Here is a 19732-nt window from a genome sequence, read left to right on the forward strand (position 1 = left end):
TGGAAAAGAATGAAGCTTCAGAGTTTTATAATGCTAGTGAAAACAATGTAATATCAAATTACTTTTATTCTGTGTGAATTCTGGAAATTATTGCAAGAGTGAAGAAGATTTTATTTCGTGCATTTTTGGTACTAATCAAATAATGGAGCATTGTGAAATCAGGTATCTCTCCACAAGGAGCTGGCAAATAATCAAAATTCAACTGCAGAGAGGATTCCAAAACTGAAAATTACCCCCAAAAGACTACCTTGGATGCCTCAGAGCTTAAAATGTCATAACTGTCAAGGTCCTCTTAGTAAATTGCATCACGATCCTCCTCCAAAATGTGTTCTGTGACAACTGAGTTGATAACCTATCATATTTGAAGAATCATTGAAAAAATTAGTGTGTAACATTTAATGTTGTATGAAGGTTAAAAACATTTGTAGGTAAAACATGTTTCAGTAAGTGTTGAAAATGCTCTGTATTTCAACAGATTAGTTATATTCAGGTTAATATACTTGAATATTGAGCGAAATCATTATTTTGTGTGTTCTTTTGAGATTGTTCAAAATGGATTTCATCAGTGTTAGACTGTCCGCATAAGCTAGTAGTGGTGTTCTGAAGTCTGGCTTGTGTAACCATGCATTCTTTCACTTCTCTACTTCTCTCATGATATAATCTGAAGGGTTATCTTTTAGAACACAGCTTGGTCCAAAGAGTTCTTTCATAAGACTGTTTTTCCTTTCAGTGAAAGTCATATGAGTGCAGCCTCCCACTTCAACCACATTGTCCTTCTGCCTTGTGTTGGTAACTTTACCAAAAGACGATTCATATAGTCCAAATGAATTTTTCACTTTTGATTCAGCTATTGCACAGCATTCCTGAAATGCATGTCTGTGGTTGCAGAGGCTGCCTGTTCTGGATTTTGTACCTGATACAGGAAGTCCATGATGCAAATTTTCAGTGGCTTCTGAGAATATGTATTGTTTTTTCAGTCTAATGGGTGTTTTGATTCTTTGAATAGAAGTTACACATTTACTGTCTTCCTTCCCACTATTATTTAATTGTTTGTCTGGCTTTTGTTCTTCTTCATAGTCTTCCACTGCATCTCCTTCTTGATTGTTCTCTTTTATAATTTCATTTTGAGGAGTTTGTTCAGTTTTCATCATTTTTTTCAGCTCCTGTTTAAGCAATTCAGCTTTACTTTTTTGCTCTTCTCTCTTTTTTTCCTCTTCCATGTATTCCAAATGTGTGTGTTCTTCCATTACTGGTTTGCTTTCCCTTAAAAATTCTAAAATCAAATATTTTGGGGTTTAGGACTTTGTTTTATATATTGTCTAGGAACCTAGACAATTATGAAGCATTAATGAAAGAAAGTTTTACTTTCTTATTTCACAGCTAAGTGGTTGTTGATGGCTCTTCAGTCTTGAGGGTTATGACTGTGCTGTTTACTAATAAGTATAGCTGGATGGGCCAAGATTTAAACATGTGTTGTGCCACTGAATTTAAGTAGGCACTTTTATTTTGACCTTTTCATGATGTTTAGTTTTATTATAAACAATATTTGCACATTTATTCATTTAATCAGTAGTGAATGCCTCACAGTATCTTAAAGGCTAAATATAAGGCCAGAGAAGTCATGTATAAAGCAATAGGCAAACCACATCAGATCAAAACTCTTAATTGTCATCTTTTTGCTTTTAAATGGAACTTAAACATAGCTATAATTTTCTTTCTCTAAATTGACAAATCACTTGATTTGAGGCAGAATATAGTACAGCTCTCTGACCTACTACTGAGTTGGTTTTGCTTTTCAATAAAAAGATACATGTATACTGAAAGCCTACAGTAAATACATTTGTCTATGCAGAGGAAAAACTGTATTTCTGTGTTTTGGAGAGAATCAGAGTACCTCCAAAATGAGACAAAAATCCAGAATTAAAGGATAAGTATGAAGTCACAGTAATGAAAATAACTGAAAGACTTCATTATAACTCAAATAGCAGTAACTGGAGAAAGCCTGAAGAGAGTCTGTCATGCAAAACCGAGGGGAGTGTTCCACAAGCAGAATCAGAAGACCTGTGTTTCCTGTCAGTTTTAAAAGGAGATTTCAAAGACAAATGGTGACTTCAGTTACCTGGAGGGGTTAAAGGATGGGTTCTGGAAAGGCTTCTGGCTGAAAAGATGGAGTACAAAATATAGAAGTTAATGCATTCCAGATTCCTAGCTCTGTTAGTGATCTAGCAAGTGATCTTAACAATCTGCTTCACCACTGAGTCTCTTTTCCTGCTTTTGTCTAAATTGAATTTAGGCCATGTAAAGCCTCCTCTCGCACGTGAAATATTTAGCATGATGGCATTTGGATCTTGGTTGAATACGTAAGCCTTACTGTAATGAAAATAATATTATTAATATTTTTAGGAAGACAAAACTGCTTAAAGGAATAGGTACATTGGCTACTTCAAAATAAAAATCTCTTCAAAATAAAGCTGTTAATAAACAAGTTTGTTGTACATAACTTCTACAAGAGAACTCAATCCAATGGCTAAGGCTTACAGAAAGTATATTTACAGTGCTTACTGTAATGCGGAGATACCTCTAGCCCTTCAAGAACTCCTTTTCTTTCTCAACAGCAGATGTAGGGCTTCACTTTCTTAGCTAAGACCTTGGCTGTTGAATTTTTTGGCTAAAACGCTTGATCTTGCTGTGAGGTTCCACAACAGTTCTCATTCATACACTTACTTTGCCGAACAGTTCAATTTGTTTTGTGTTTTGCTAGGTGCATCCTTTCAGGGGAGCAAAGTAATAGTATTACATAATTAAATTCTGCAGCACCTTTAGGATCTAAAAGGTTTGAGGCATACATGGTTGAGAAGATCAAGGCCGTATAGATAAAAAGTCGATCTAGACCAGCATGCTTAATCAAACCCTAGACAAATGTCCTATGATACTCAGTATGATGAAAATTCACAACCAGTAATTTGAGATCAGTGTTTAGTGTGGAATTCACAGAATATTAACTAAAGTGTACTTTTAGCTAAAGCACTATATTTTACCAACATAAATGGAATATATTTTAAAACTGCTGTTAGCAGTACATCAGTATAAAGATGCTTGATACAGTGCTGCTTGTTTGTTCTCAGTGTGGCAGCACCACCAGCAGCTGGATTTTAGTGACTCTTTATTTTTCTGTTGTTGAACTAATTACTGTCTGTCAGATGCCAGCTAATGCTGTCAGACCCATATAAATTATCGGTATCAGCAGTTCATTCAACTTTTCACAAGATCAAATGAGTTTCTGAGCAAAAATGTTAAAATATACCTCTACATGTTCTATTAAACGTTTCCAGCTTTGGGATTTTCTTGGTTGCTTGCTTTTCTATTCTATGTTGGACATCAGTGTGTGCTTCATTGGCTTTAACTTTTTGATTTTTATCTTCTGAATGCTTTTCCTCCTGAATTGACAATTAAAGGTAACAGTAAAGTAAAAATATTTGTTTAGTGACATTTAGAAGTACATATACTAGTAAAAAGATTACTAATTTCTACTTTTATTATGTTCTTATTTTGTATGGCAACCTTTGCCCTACATATTTTCTGTAATATTTACAGTAATTATATTCAAACAAAATGCAAATCATAGAAAGGTAAGATGACAAATTGAGATATTAGGTATAGTATTGAAACTTAGAGAATAACATACAACTTAGTTGAGACTTCAACAAGATACTTAATCTAGATCTTTCATACCTTTGATAGCTGAGTGGGACATTTTTCTGTTTCCTTGGTTTGGTATTGTGACAGCAGAAGTGATCTAAAAGTCTGTCTGTCTACTTGGACTGATTTGTTTAAACTAAGACCTGTTGGAAAAAAAAATCATTACAGTACATACACTACATAGAGTAGTTTCTGGAACTATATGGTTAGCAGAAACAAAAGATATCTAATCTAATAAACTTATACTAGCCTTTGGTCTAGGGTTTAATCTTTTTGTTGTATGTCATAATGCATTTTAATAAAGAAATTCAGTCTGACTTATAAATGCTGAAACTGGAACATAAACATAGTAAGAATCCATCTTCAGGTTGTGTTAGTTAATGCCTTAGGTTATGACACTTAAACTTAGGTTTAAGTATATATCACTGCATGATAGTTCCATAATGCATTCCACAGTCTAAACAATGTGTCATTGTCTTTATTGCAGGAGTATCTCAGCTAATAAAGAAAAACAGGGAAATAATAACTAAAACAAAACATTGCTGAGTTTGAGACGGATATGTTGCAACTGTTCTGCCCAAAGACTTATTAAAACTTCATTGTCCAAGAATTTTTGACTTTTTATTAATAAAGGCTATGAATTCAGGTGCCTGTAGTTCTGAGCATTTTCATCAGTAAATGCTGAATGTCTTAGTCAGATCTACAAAGAAGTCCAGTGCAGATAGAACATGTGAAGTCGGGCAAAAACGTCTATACCTTACAGCCCATATTTGCTCAATTTGCATGGTAACATTCTAATCTGAACCTGCCCTAGAGAGTCTGGTGTAGGACCTCAGCTTTCAGGTTCCTGAATTCTGATCCTACAGAGGATAGTGAGTATGCTTGTTTTTATGCCTTCCGACTTGATTACTAATCGTGCTCAAAGTTAAGTATTTATGTAAGGCTTCACAGAACCAAACTCTTTGGAGGAAACATTTAACCCTATCTGAAATATTTAGGTTATTTGAAAGATTCCAAGGGAGTGGCCGAAGGGAACTTTAAAAGAAATGTCTGCATGGAGATGGCAGGGGGAGGGTAGTAACAGTACCTTCTTCTTTCATCCTGTTAGAATAATTTTGACATAAATACAGTAGCTAAGAAAGTTGCTAACACAGAAGCAAAAGTGTGATTTTACGTACCTCAAGCTTCAAACTTGTTCTCAGATTTGCTTTCTGAAATTGGAAGAATACTATCTACTAAATGATGACCTTCAAGTGTTTGTGGCTTGAAAGTAATAAGGATGTTGATAAATAGATTTGGAATGGCACTGATGATGTGGCAGAAATTAGTTTTCTTTTCGAACCAGTTAACAAGTTACTTCAGATGCCTTTTTCAACAGAAATTCATTGAGCATTCCTTAGATTCAGAGCTAGGGGGAGCTGTACCTCTGGATGAGCCAGTGTGGCCTAACCTTCCCACAACATAGCAAGCTTTCCTCTAAGTGAGAGTTTATGAAATTAATTTCTTGGATTTGTTCAATAAATTAATTTTATTTATGTAAATCTGTTTCACATATGCTAAGCCTACCTTCAGCTGTTTATTGGGGTGATAACAATGCAACCCCACAGTTCTCTTTTTCTTTCCTGCTGAGTAAAAATATTTACAAATGCAGAACAGAAAATAGCTACTGCTTAAAGAAAGTAGCTCTTTCTTAGTCAGTTATAGGAAAATTCAAGTCAATAGGTAAAAGAGAAAAAAAATCCAGTTCTAGATTCTAAATCATCTATTTCCATAAACAGGCAGAGAATGAAACCCTTATTGGCCAAAAATACCACAAGATCAGAGAACGTTGCCAGGAACCTTTTCACATTACAGAATATATCAGGTCTCTCTCCAACCATGCTCCTTTATCTTTCTTAAAGAAAAGATGAACTTAAATAATAATCAGTGATTTAAATACTATAATTTAAATAGCAATATTGTACAAGTAAAAACCTGAGTAAAATTTTTAAAAGTCTGACTCTGAATGAGGTGTAGGAATTTTTTTAATCTTACAGCTTGAATTATCACCTGTTTTCCTGTAGTTCGCTTGTCATTAATGCAGACCAATGGATTTGTAAAGGCAATGTATTAGGAAAGAAGTAAACAACTGACTACAAGAATACTTTGTACTGATATGATATCGTTAAGAATTCTGTAGGCATGTACAGTATTTCAGAAGTTCTGTTTGACAGTAAATAAATTTTAAATGTTCCTCTGTTCCATATGAAGAAATTGCCAATTTCTCCTTCAGTTCAGCAGCAGAAATATTTGACCAGTATTTTAAGGAGGAGCTTAACTCAGGGAAATAATGTTCAGATCACCATCCAAAATGAAGGAATGCAAAATATTTTTTGAGGGGAAATTTTGACAGAATGACTGTGCTCTAGTGTAGGAAGCAAAAGGTTACTTTTGGTGTTGGTAAAGTACTTAAAATTTATTTATCAATTTCTGTATAAAGCACCTGATTAGTGAAATCCAGATATAACATCTGAGGCATATGACAATCTTTTAGAAGTTTATAAATACTTTAAAAAATTATATTCTTTAACATTTTGTCCCTGATGAGTATAGTGAGCATATGGACAATGTTTGCTTGTATGATTTTTAATTGTTTTAGCTGTTGTCCTCTCAGTCTCAAGGGGCTGGATTCACTCATCTGAACACAGGCGCCTAATGCTATTTGAGATGCTGCCGAGTATTCAAGGTATCCACATGAGGCTGGCCAATATAACGCAGGACCTATGGTACACCCGTGTCCTTCTGGAACAACAACTACTGGGCCAAGCAGAATATGCTAGGACATCTCAGATGGCACTGGATGCCTATAATTAGGCAACTGAATCCCACACAAGATATTTATTCTTGGAATGGTAAATAGACAAGATTACATATGATAAACATTTCTTTCTGATACCTGTGAGCATCCATGTAAAAGAAATACCCTCTATTAAAGAGCTCTTTCTTCCTGTTTATTGAATTAACTATTATTCTATTGTTACTTTATTCTGTTTTTCTATTCTATTATTCTACTACATTACTCTAAGCAACATCAATTCTGTCGATAGAAATAATTGAGAAGATACACAATAATTGGGTTATAATAATCTCTGGTTACATAGGGTAAGTAAATTCAAAAGGGCAATCAAATGACTACAAAGGGTAAGTGCTCTCCTCTCTGACAAGCTGACAGCATGATCATCAGACTCACCTTTAAACTTTAAAAACTGTATCTGAAAACACCTCCTCTCCTTTTCCCTCAACAAAATAAAAAGTTGCAGAAGCTTCAGTAATATCCATTATTTAAACATTTCTGCTATTTATAAGTTAGAGGGTCTAAGAATTTTAAAGATGAGAAAATAACTTTAAAAAATCCAACCAAATTCATGATTTTTGTTCATATAAAAGAGCTGTATTAAAACTGATAACTTGTTACAGTAAGGTTGTTTGGGAAGTGCTTTGATTTAGTAAGCCACGTTGTGGAAATTCCAGTCCTAGGATAGCTACTTCTGCTGGCCAAGTCGAGGGGAACAGACTGGGCAAAAATTAAGTCTGTACAGGTTATGTGGACTGATAACTTCACCCTGTCAAAATCAGATCAGCAAACAGCTCTTGATGCAAACAGATACTTAAAATAGCAGCACTGCTTCAGTGTCATCATTGTTACACTAAAACTGTATGTATACTAAGTGCTATTCATGCTTCAAGTTGGGTTAAGTATTAAAAACGGGCTAGAGATTTGTATTTGTAAAATAAATGAGTAAAGAAACAAGCACTTGTCTTTGAATTGTATGTGCTAGAATACTTCTAGCCCACAAGTGCCATTTTGGCTTTTATTTTGGAATATATACCACAGTTATAAAACAGTGCAAGTTTCACCTAACTAAATAACAGAAGAAAATGAACATACATGTACTTTTTTCATGAGGTACTGAATCACCTTTGTCCTTCGAAATTTTAAGCATCCGATTTGCATATATATTTCTTATACACAGTTCTCGTTCCTTTTCCTAGGAAGAAGTAAACACTGTTAAGCTTCTGATATGCATTAAGAATTACTTTCTACCAACTTAATTATCCCACGCAAAGAAGACTGTCAGCAATTTTGCGTTATGTTAGGCCATGTGGTGACTTTGCTATTTATGTCAATGGGCATAAGTCATCTTTCATGGGTCAACTCAGAATTTTCCCTCTTTTAAGGCTAAGAGTGTACCTGAACGCCTGCATGATCTTTTTCCTGGTAGGGTGTTCAGAAGAGGAAGCCTTCTCTAATGATTTTTTTTTCATTTGTTTTTCTTTGTCATTTTGTTCAGAGTATTTTTGGCTTCACTTCCATGACCTTTTTTACTAAGTGACTGTTTACTGCAAACACTGTTCTGACTGTTCTGATTTACAAACTACTACTTGGTAGGTGACAAATTTCAGGGACACACTTTACAAATCTATTTTGTGAGCCTTCTCTTTCCATACTGAAATGTCTCTTAAACACAGAATAATTTCAGTAACACTCTCACTGTATCTATTCTTCTTTTAGTTTGGAAAAATAGGAGTTGCATTTAAATTGCAGATACAGATTGATTTCAATGGGGATTGAATACCTTGAAGGGTCTGAATAGCTGGGTGCCTAAAAATATGTAAGAATAAACTCCATCCTGGCACAGAAATAAGGTTAGTAAGCATGTCTGCTTCAAAAAAAATGAAGGTTTTGTGAATCTAAAGATTACATTAAGAGAATGGGACACACAGAAAACTCTGGAAAACATATGAAATTGAAATATTTCAGACAAGTGTTATGATGAAAACTATACTTTCAAACAATTCTTATTTCAAAACAGTTTTACATTAGTGTTCCTGGGACTTTAATTATTCCCCTTTCCCAGATCTGCTTATGTAGGAGCTCAGACTGTGTGGTAGGAATTAGTATTGCAAGTGCCCTTCCAGCATCTCTGACACAGGGCCTGGATGCACTGCTGTACCCTTTTCCCTGCCCAACAGTTCATGGGGATTTTGCGGCTGGGCAATCCTTGTTTGCAGTGATGCTGCCAAAGACCAGGAGGAATGTTTCTGCACCCCACCAGGAGCTAAGAAGGGACAAACAGTGCCTCTGTATAGAAATGCACATCTCCATGCATCCTCAGGATTTGCCCATTCTACCCTTGACAATGACTGGAAAGACAAAATAACATCTCGTGATCCCACAAAGAAGGAAAAGCTCCCTACAAGAATCAACAGATGGATCAGTCATTTCATATTGAAATAAAGTAAGCATATTTTAACTGTATTACAAATACAGTTTAGATTTTTAAAAACTACAAGAATTTTTCATGTTTTTTGGAATGTGGAATGTGTACTGTTTTTCTTATGAATTACTTGTATGATATAACAGCTGAGCCAGTTTTGCTTTTTATTTCTATTCAGTGTCACTTCCAGTTTTTCATTTGTAAATCAAACATAGCACTATACTACTAAATATTACAGTAAGAGATGAACTTGAAAAAATATTCATGTCTAAAAACTATGCTGGAATTAAAAAAAAGCTATTGAAACATTTACACAAGTTTTTTTTTTAATTATTAAAGTTTAGTTTTGTAGACTGTACTATTTGGCTCATTTTGATTGGAAAGTATTCTTGAAAGGCAGCTCATAAAAAAATAACAGATGAATATATTGACCTACATATATCAAAGCGGTAACAAGTTTGTAGGGATTACTTGTTCAAATTGTTATGACAAATAAACCCTACAAGAATTTCATCATTTATTTTCTGACTTTTTGACAGACTACATACTCAGCTAGAAACCAAATGTTCCAACACTAAATAATATAGATGAGGGAAAAGGAATAGAAGAAATTAAATACATTAAAATACTTGAACCATCTTGTAGAAACAGAAACCTACTTAAAATTTTGAATACCTTAATTTTTTGGTGAAGAGTTTTAATTTCCATTTGCAAGTGTTTTGCAATTATTCCAGCTTCAACAGCTTTTTTATTCTCATCTGCCAGCTGACGATTAAAGGTGCTATTGTTTAACTTCAGCTGTTTTTCGAGGACCTTAAAAAAGTACATACTTTAAATTATGAATGTACTCAGTATGACTGCTCAAGAATTTCAATTCTTATATTTTAAAAATAAATATGCTAAACAACAAAAAGATTCTAATAATTATATTCCTCTGAAATGTATGACAGGTATGACAGGTATGACAAAGCATACTCTAAAAAAATGAACAAAAACTAGTTTCAAACCTAATTTTACTAAAGAAAATAAAGCATATTTTGCATTTAAACATGAAAAATAAATCTGTACATTACATTTCTGATGAATTAATGAATATAAACATCCTGGAGAAATTTTAGGACATCATTTCTATTCACACAGAGATCTATTAACTGTGGCAGCATAAGGAGGCTTAGTGTGCATGAATACTGGTACTTTATCAAGTACTTTATCATCAGAACTCGGAAATGCTCTGAAATTTTAGTTACTAAAATTATAAGTTGGGCCTCCATCTTGCAAGCTTTTTACAGTTTCTCACTGGTACCTCTTTAAATAGAAAGTTTTCAGAAGAGAGTCTGAATTCATCTGCTTATACTGCCTTTTTATCATCTAAGAAAAAGTATATGCACTTCTGACCTAGCTGTTCTGGACAGCAGTGGATTGAAAAGAATATTCAGTGTTACAGGGTTGAATCAGAAGCATTAATTTGACAAGAAACAGCTAAAAACTTTCCACTATTCTTGCACAGAAAGTCTCTTCTTATTGTTCCACAAATACAATGGTATGCACGTATTACCTGTATTCTCTTATTATTGACTTCTATTTTTTCTGTAAAGACTGATAATCTGTGATTAAGTTCATCTCTCTCTGCAAGAGCCTTGTCTTCCGAAAGTTTATGCAATGCCTGCAAAGCATCTTTGTTTTTTAGCAGCTCTGCTTCAACTTTTCTGAGCTTCCTGGATGTCTGTCTTTCTTCCTCCTGAGATATCCTCAGGAGTTTCCTTAAAGTTCTTACCTCAGTATAATGTCTTGCCAAAAGATCAGGCAAGTTATTTTCTGAATTTTCATATCTACCTATTGCTTTCAAGTGCCGACACTGAAGCTTTTTCAGAATCTGGTTTTCTAAGTTTGATGCTTCTAGCTTGTGTTGTAAATCAAATAGTTCATTTTTCAGCTCTCTAATTTTCTGAAATTTTGCTGATGATATTCGCTGAGCCACTGCATTTTTCTTCTGGGAAATTGTATTATTTTTCAGGCTTAAAAATGAAGTATTCTTATGTTGCATCTTCTTAGGTGGCAATTTCTTCCCTCCTGCATTCAGACCAAGGCAAAATGGTATTATGTCATCTGAGACATCAAAATCACTATTTATGTTTATTGTTCATGTAAGTTCAAATATTCCTCATCCAAACTACTTAAATGTACTGTATTTGACAAAATGCCCATGATCGGTACTAAGAACCCAATATTCAAGTATTTCATAGATAAATACATGCAGATTTTGTATGTCTGTGTATATATATACACATGCATGGCTGCCCTAAGGCATAACTAACTAGGTCTTTACGAGGTCAAGATTCATTGCTTTTGTTCTCTGAAGACATTTCGATAGCCATCATGCTCATACTCCATTAGAAGGGTAGCTAAGTACATGCTATCTTCTGAGGCAAATAGCAATAATACTCTGTGAATAACTTAGTAAAGCATGCTTATTTAAAACAATTACTCCAACATCAAGAGAAACACATTTTCTTTCTCTGTAAATCATTCAGATCACTAATACATCTGTGAATTGGGGATTGATGAAGCAAATTATTCCATCTGGAAAGATTCCCACAGGCTTCAGCAAAGGAGGACCTGGATCTTAAATAGGGAAATTCCTTGATGGAAGAAAAAAAAATAGTAATCTATAGACCCATAAGAACTCAAAAAAAAAGGGGGGGGGGTCACAATAGTACATGTTTAAATTTCTTGGCAGCTTGGAATTCTTACCAGTTTTCTAGAACTTTCAAATCATCTTTGAATGGAACTAAGTTTTTTACCTTTATGTATGCGCTTATAACTACAGAACAGTTGCACAATTGTCTACATTGCTTTTATATAGTAATTAAAATAAAATCTTTAAGGCCTATCATTCTAAGTGTATTACTCTCATTTCTCTTTCCTAAAACATAATTAGAATTTGAAAATAGTCAAAACTGTTTATCTGAGTGTTTCCCCCTCTTCCAGACAAACTTTCACAAATAGCTCTCAAGGCATTTCAAGCAGTATTTTGCTGGAAGATTATTATTATTATTTGTATATCATACAACATTTTAAGAACAAAGCAGGCAAGGTCCTAACTGCCCCCGCCCCCCAAAAGAAACCCAAGATAAGAGGCAGATTTTTTTAAGCACTTCCATTGAATTCAGTGGGTAATCTGCATATGAACTATTGAAAAGAGCAGGCCCTATCTAGGAAACACAATTGCAGAACACAAGCAATATCAAATCAGTAGCATAAAAAGGAGACTGCTGAAGGCAGCATAAAGCCATGGCCTCATTGCTTCCACTATCTATGCTTGATGATCAGGGCAGCTGCTTCTGCAAAGCAAATTGTTCCTCTCCGCAGCAGAACCTTTTCCTGTCTTTTCCCTTTCCTGCTGGTGTCAACTGGACCAGCCTTCATATTCTCCACAGCTTTCTGTCCAGGCCTTTTCTTCCCCTTCCCAGGACAGGGTTGCTGTTCCTGCCTTGGCTCTGGTATCAATATCTTGTTTTCAAGGCAGCAAACATCAAAGCTGCTTACTTGACAAAGTTGAGAAGCCTTAAGCCATAGCACTGCACAGAATAAGGCCCAAAGATGATACGGAAATTATGATGGTGGTCGGGCAGAATAAAGTAGACACGATAATGGCGGGAAGTTTGGAAGCTATGGAGGGGAGCACTCATCCCATCTAGCCTTTGTTCTTATTCCCTAAATATCTGATATACCGCTGTTTCAGGACACAAACCTGATGCTCTTTTTTCTGACAACTATATTGACAGAAGACAAAGCGCAGGCAAGTAGATAGGGCTTAATTCATTCAAAGCTGTATGAGGAGAATAACCTTATCAAATTCACAGTGATAGCAAAGGAAAGGACAGAAAGAACTTGAGATCAGGAATGGCAAGGAGGAGAAACTGATTTGGCAGACTTGTTTATTCTTTTACTAAGCTTTAAATGAATTAAGGAGAAATGCTGTAGAGATTCAGGTAAACAGAGAAGAAATTATAGCCATTAAGCAAGATCAGAGATGAACAAGACCTTCCAAGAGTGAAAAAAAAATTAACAGGTTCTGTGAAAAAAAACTGATCAGAGGTTATAAAAAACATTTTTTTTTTTTTTTTTTTTTTTTTTTTTTTTGCTCCTGAGAGATTGATGATGACAAGTTGCCATGAATAACTAAAACCAACTATTTAGAGAACCCAACAAAGTCAGTGGCCAATAATGATGTTTTCTGCTAAATAGATAAAAATATTCGGTTACTTTTTCTGGTCCTGTGGTTTTGCACCAGGTTAACTTCTTGATGCTGGCATAAAACTTATGTAATAGAACAGAGAATCAGAGTTTACTTTCTCTTTTTTTAGTATATTTGTGTCTTTCAGATTTTGTAGATCTAAGTGAAATTGTGATGCTTAGGAGGAAATGGGTCACCAGTTTTATAGTCATTTTTTTGACTCATGATGGTGGGATTTAAGAAATTATAGCTAAGTCTAGATATTAAAAAACACATAAATAAAGGATTCTTCACTGCTACCATTTACATAAAGGGAATATATTTGTCCTATAGGGCCAGGCCATTGAAGCATAAATTTCATTTTATATAATATCCTATGACTAAGTTGGCAAATATATGGCTTTTTTGTCCAAACTGACACTTTTGTTCAAACATATCATTTTTGAGTAACTTTTCCTCAGGAAAGACTTCTCAGACTCATCATGCTATGCAGTCAAAAATAGAGAACTTAGTTGGAGTGCTATTTTCAAGTCCCCAGATTCAATAATGAGGAATAAGGATTGCAAAGGTGTTTGTGCATCACAGGTGAATATGCTGCCTCCTGGATCACTGAGTACTGTGCAATAAACATATAGGGAATCTCTACCTCTCTACTCTCCACTCTGCTGTTTTTGAAATATTATTCCTGTTTTTGAAATGATTTATTATTCATTTTTTCTGCACTAAGAAACTGTTTCCCAAACCTTTCTAACTACTGAAAGAAAAAGCCAAAAAAGGCAAACAGCTATATTTCTCAGGACACTCTTCCTTAACTACTACTAGAAAACAAATTACCTTTTTACCTTTTGGGGGGACCATATGCTGCCCTTTTTTCTTTTTCTTCTTTTTCTGTGATTTCTTCTCTTCAGTTCCTGAAAGTTTTAAATCATTGCTCCTTCTAGCTGCTTCTGAGCAGTCACTGATGAAGTCCTCAGAATAGCTAGCATGAGAATTTTCACTTTCATATTCTCTACTGCATTGCCTACAATCATTACTTTTGCCACAGATGCTGCTTTTAATACTTTTATTTGTTTTTGGAGAATCATTAGCATCCCTGCTTTCTGTGCCACTTCCTGACTTATTATCTTCTTGCACTAAAATATGGAGGAAACAATGATCTGAGTTCATCATTATGTTGCTTGTAGAAGACTTAAAAATTGACATCTGTAACCTATCAGGAATCAGAATGTTAGTGAGTTGATCACATAAAAAGCTTAACATAAACAATATTGAACAGTACTAAACTGTACTAAACAATACTAAAAATTACAAAGTTACCTTTCAAAAAGTACTGTTATTACTCTTTGGTCCACTAAAAATAACTATGTGGTCTTAGTTATAGAAGTTATACCCACATTATGTATGTGGGTAAGGCTGTTTCCAGAAAGAACTGCAATATGAAATACCTTTTATCTCAGAATTTAATATAGTACTGGCATATGTTTTCCGAAGATTTACAAAGATGCTACTATTTCAGTGCAAATACATACCACAGTTTGTAATATATATATTTTGCCCATGATTAACCTAACAAGGGATAGGTTCAGCTGTATTTTTGCTTAATAGTTAAAAATTGCTTTGTAAATATTAAAAAATAATTGTTTGACAAGTCCCTAGATGCTGTCTAGAAATTGATTTAACTGATAACTCTAATTGTGTTCTTATGTAATTTTAACAGTCTATTTATGTAATAAAAATCAATTTGGCCATATTTTCAAAATTTACATCATAAATTAGACCAGAAACTTAAGCTGTACATTAAAATAAAACAATCATCTTAACTATTATATTAACATTATAGGCAGAGTATATAGAAGTAACTAAAGCTGCATAACAGAGCATCTATTTTAGAGAGTAAAATAAAAGTTTTCTTAATCTTTTGGTATGTTGTTTATTTATTTTCAAATTGGAATCATTTGTGAAAACAAGCCCACTAAATAAAAAAAATCACAGAGTAAAAGAATTGTCTCCGCACACTTTCAGAAGAAACATTAGGGAAATTTTCAGTGTTTTTCTTAACAATAGCAATTTCTTCACAGCCTAGCTATACTTAAGACATCTGTTTCCTTTGAAAACACTGTAAGATACTTCTCTACATCTTCAGGCACCCATATAACTCTGAAAACATCACCTGTACTGTATTGTTGTCAGAGGTGTGGTTTGGTGATGATACTTGTTTGATCAGCTTCCAAGCAACATTGCTGCTTTCCTTGGACCTGTCTTCTCTCAGTATCAAACAAAATGAACAATCCTAGCTGTTGAACTTTTTTTTTTTTTTTTTTAAAAAAAGAACAGATATTTATAACAAAATGCTTAAGTATTTTCTAAACTTTTTTGTTTTGGGGTGGAATAGTAAGTATGCAAAAGGCATACGAGGAGGGTATGATTCTTGAATGATTCTTGAATTCAGGTAGAATTTAACAAGTAGCTTAAGCTAAAAATGAAAATATTTTAGAATATTCTAACTATTTTGTTAACATTTTTGTCCTGTGATAGCATTTAATTTTAAATTTACTTAAGTTTATTAAAGAGGAAAGATGAAAGAGTCACATAACTCCCAAAGAAAATGACGAAATGCAACTTAGGTTTGCACAAAATGTTTCAAGTCAAATCAAAATAATTTTCCTCCTCTTCATTCCCTCATATGAACTAACTCTCCTTAGTGGTAAAGTAAGGAATGTCCAGGCCCTAGTAAATCTGAGCCAGTGTAGGAACCCCTAAGAAATGGAAACTCACATTTTAAAATGAGAATAAGGCAACAGCTAGCCTGGTATATCAATTTGTATTTCTGTTTAAATATGATCTAGCACTGTCATCATTTTCTGGACAAAATATGTTAAAATCAAATTACAGCTTAAACTGAAAACTACTGCTTTCATTTGTTTGAATGAGAAGTGTGTGGAGAGCCTCACTAGCTTCAAAAGCAGAGGGTGAGAAAAAACGTAGTGGAAAAGGACGAGACAAGAAGAGAAAAGACGACAAGAAACAGGAAAAATGAGACAAAAGGTATTACTGTAGAAATGAATTAAAAAAGCAGCAGAAGCTGAAGGGGAAAATAAAACCAGGAGAATGTGTGTTGAGAGAGAGAATAGGGCTGAATCTGTCAAAGATGAAAATGCCATTTCAGGCACCCAAAACCAGCAAAACCGCCGTGGTGGAGCATTAAGTAGAGCTGGGAAGCAGTAAGCGAGCAGGAAGGAGGATCGTGGCAGGAAAGCACAGCTGGGGAGCGGCTGTCCCGCAGCCCAGCCCTGCGCCCGAGCGGGCCGCCACGGGCCCGGCCTCAGCGGCCACCCCGGAGCAGAAAAGGTGACGGGGAAGCCAGGGCCCTCAGGCCGGCCTCGGAGCTCCGCCAGCGGCCCCACGGAGCTGCTCTGCCCGGTGCGCACAAGCCAGAGCTCCCGCGCCTCCCGCAGCACGGCGCCGCCCCGCACCTCAGCTCCCGCCCTCAGGCCGCTCGTTGCGTCTCAACCGCCCCCTTGCTCTCCCCAACCGCCCCACAGCGGGCTGCTCTTCGCCCTCCCACCTCCCACTGCGGTGCCGCCTCTCAGCCCTGGCAACTGCCCTGATGGCCGGCCTCAAAACCACCCCCCGCCAAAACATCCCAACCGCCGCCATTACCGGCTTCCTCGGCCGGTGGGGCGCGGCGCCGTTGCCATGGGGACAGGCCGCGGCCGCGGGGCACCCTGGGAGTCGTAGTCGGCCCCGGCGCGGCGCGGGTTGCGCGGCTGAGCGTCTTGTTGCATTTGTAACAACGAAACAGGACTTATCTTCCCCCTCCCCGCAAGTCTGTGTACCGCGCTGGGGCCGCCCCCAGTGCGGCTGCGCCACGGCCGAGAGGCGCCGGGTCCCGACTCTTCTTAGTTGAACCGCCAGGTCTGTGCCGTGGCGGTGAGGCCTCGCGGTCCCCTCGCGGTCGTGGGGACCCTCGGGGTCACACACCAGCCACACGTCCCCGGGGGGAGCCAAGGCCGGATCCCGGAGGTGGGAAATGAGAGCTGCAGATGTGCAGAAAGCGTTTTCATACTTAAATAATAATTCCAAGAGGAAGAATCCCATAGAAATCCCATGTTCTGTTTTACAGGAAAATACTCAGTGAAAATGTATGATTTTATCTGACTTTTCTTTTTTTTCTGGACCTGCTATTGCCTTGCAAAAGAAGAAATGGCAGATGGTGAGGCATAGTAAACTGTGCAAAGTATGCCTACTGCTGGCTTTGGTTTTCAGTGAGGTTTTTCAGGATCCCCGTTCAATACACTGAATATTGTATTTCCAGCTTCGTATAATACTTCAAATGACAAAAAGCTTACTGTCCAGATTAGCACTGCTGTTGCACATTCAGCCCTAGTCAATCTTAGAAGGCACTACATTCCAGTTTAAGTATTTTCAGGATTGGACACTGTGATGTTTAGTTTTAACATTTAATAGGTGTGTAAACACTTCACAGAGCCTAGGCCAATTTCAGTTCTGACGTAGGTTCAGTTTTGCTGAAGTTTGTGGCATGTTGCTCACTTATAACAGAAATGAACTTGGCTCTTAACATTTCAAAGTCGTCTGATAACAGCTAACATTTTAAAAATAGTTCTCATGCTCAAAGTGCTCCTTAAATATGTGCATGCAGGCACTGAATTGTGACCATCTGTGGGGCAAAAGGCAACAGCCAGATGGAAAAAGAGCATCCTTGATGTTTCAAAGGAATAGAATATTTTTTACCAAGAATTCTGGACTCCCTCATATACCATGTGCCCTGGGAATTTTCGCTGGTATGGCAGAAAGAGGGAGAAAATCCAATATTGGTTTTTGGACAGATGGAATCAGCCAAATCACCCTCCCTAGTAGTAGGAAACGTATTGACATATTTCAGAGAAGTGCCTGAGCTATGCAGTTTGGATCATGATCTGAGCTTTTGAAAGCTGCCTGTGTTTGTAACTGAGAATTATTTCAGTGGGATCTGTATTACCACTGCAGCTGCATGTTTGCTTACCCCCAAAACACTTTTTAAAGTAAAATTCATAGCTGCAACTCTGAAGCCACTTTGTTGTGGTCAGGATGTTGAGCCCTGTTAGCTGTGAAAGTGTGAACATAACTTTGAATATTACCCTACAGCTTTTTGATCTCCCCCAAGCACTGAGTTCCCTCTTCTGTCTCCCCTCTCCCTTCTCCCTTCCCCCTCTCCCAAACATTTTCCAGTCCTGTCTCATTGGTGCACTACTCTACTTTGCCTTTTATGGGCTGCCATCCCGTCAATCTAATGCAATAAGGCCAGGGGCAGGTGCAAGTCCCTTACTAGGGATCCTCTTACAAACCAATCCTCTACTGGCCCCTGGTCCCGAAATACCTAAGAGCCAATGGAGTGGGGAAACCCGGGACCCTGGGGAGTGGAAGAGGGAGAGGGCAAAGCTGGCAGATAGCTGCTGGGGGGAATCATTTAGGATCTGGGTTAGTCCAGGCGCTCCTGCATGCCTGGGTTCCTCTCTGGGCTCTGGTGACTTGTCGATAGCAGGCGTGTTCTCCTGATTCATTTTGATCGCTGTCAAGATGGTGATCAAAGTCTTTGTAGCCACATCCTCGGGGTCTACAGCGGTAGGTGTCTCATTTAACACGTGCCTCTTTCTGCTAGGATCGGTTTGGTAAATTAGCTGATGTCCAGAAGAAGAGCCTGAGTCTGATTGTGAGAAAAAAATACTGAATTTCTTCGAGTTTGTGTTGACCACCTTGTTCTTGAAAGCAACTCAGAATATAGAGAATTGCTCTTATTATTGGCTTGTTTGCATGACAGTTTTTACTACATGTATAATATTTGCATATAATATATGTCAATTAATAGATTATTATCTATTTGAAAAAGTGTATGCAATGTATGTTCACTAAAGAAGGAAAAAGTGAATATTGTATTTGCACAGAATAGGGTATGTTCTTTACACTAGAAGTTAATTTGTTTTTGAGAGAGACTTTAGAACACTGTTTCTGCCAAAGGGAAACTGTGTTTAAGAAAGATTCTGAAGCCAAAGTAAGTGAATAAAATTGCAGAAAAAATGTCTTCCCCACACCCTTCCCTTTCCCTAAGTTTTCATGTTTTTTCCCTTTTTCCCTTTTTTTTAGATGTCTCTTGAAAAGCTATACTGGTGATTTTTGTTTTTGATGTCTACTGCTGTAGTTGTCAGCATAGTAAATCAGCTGAAGGGAAGGGCATGTGAATGGTAGAGAGGCTGGAAATCTGTGGGAGGTGGGAGCCAAGAAAGGACTGTTTCCTTTTATATCCAGTTCCCACATGAGCTCAGATTGCAGCTTTCCTTTGGCAGTCACTCATTCCCAGTGACATGGCTAAACAAATTGGCTGGTGCTTGCACATAGCTGTAACTGCATCTCCACGTCCTTAAGAAGCTTCCAGAGTTGAAAAGCTGAAAAAGCACTCCCTGTTTATAGGGTCAGCACCTCTAGAAAGTGAACTGGAGGAGACGCACTGAAATTTGTACTGGAACACAGCTAAGGAAGTTTG

General features: G+C 36.7%; 2 protein-coding genes across 4 annotated transcripts in view; one reads left to right on the forward strand and one right to left on the reverse strand.

Moving 5' to 3' along the window:
- Window positions 1-632: 632 nt before the first annotated feature.
- LCA5L (lebercilin LCA5 like) lies at window positions 633-18755 on the reverse strand. Its single transcript, XM_062576234.1, is given in 10 exon segments — window positions 633-1273; window positions 3305-3437; window positions 3733-3842; window positions 7634-7727; window positions 9633-9770; window positions 10513-11027; window positions 14037-14150; window positions 14153-14327; window positions 16855-17231; window positions 18572-18755. Coding segments are annotated over 10 exon segments (2481 nt in total).
- SH3BGR (SH3 domain binding glutamate rich protein) overlaps window positions 18598-19732 on the forward strand; it is a 31361-nt gene continuing 30226 nt past the window's right edge. For 2 of the 3 annotated variants that reach the window (XR_009961120.1, XM_062599082.1), the window contains exon 1: window positions 18598-18816. Coding sequence is in view for 2 of the 3 variants with exons in the window: in XM_062599082.1 (XP_062455066.1) it covers window positions 18772-18816 (45 nt within the window). In the remaining variant the exon portion in view is untranslated. The remainder of the gene's footprint in view (window positions 18817-19732) is intronic. The other variant, XM_062599069.1, reaches the window with a different exon arrangement.

The sequence above is a fragment of the Rhea pennata genome, chromosome 1 (assembly GCF_028389875.1).
Source record: "Rhea pennata isolate bPtePen1 chromosome 1, bPtePen1.pri, whole genome shotgun sequence".
NCBI lineage: Eukaryota > Metazoa > Chordata > Aves > Rheiformes > Rheidae > Rhea > Rhea pennata.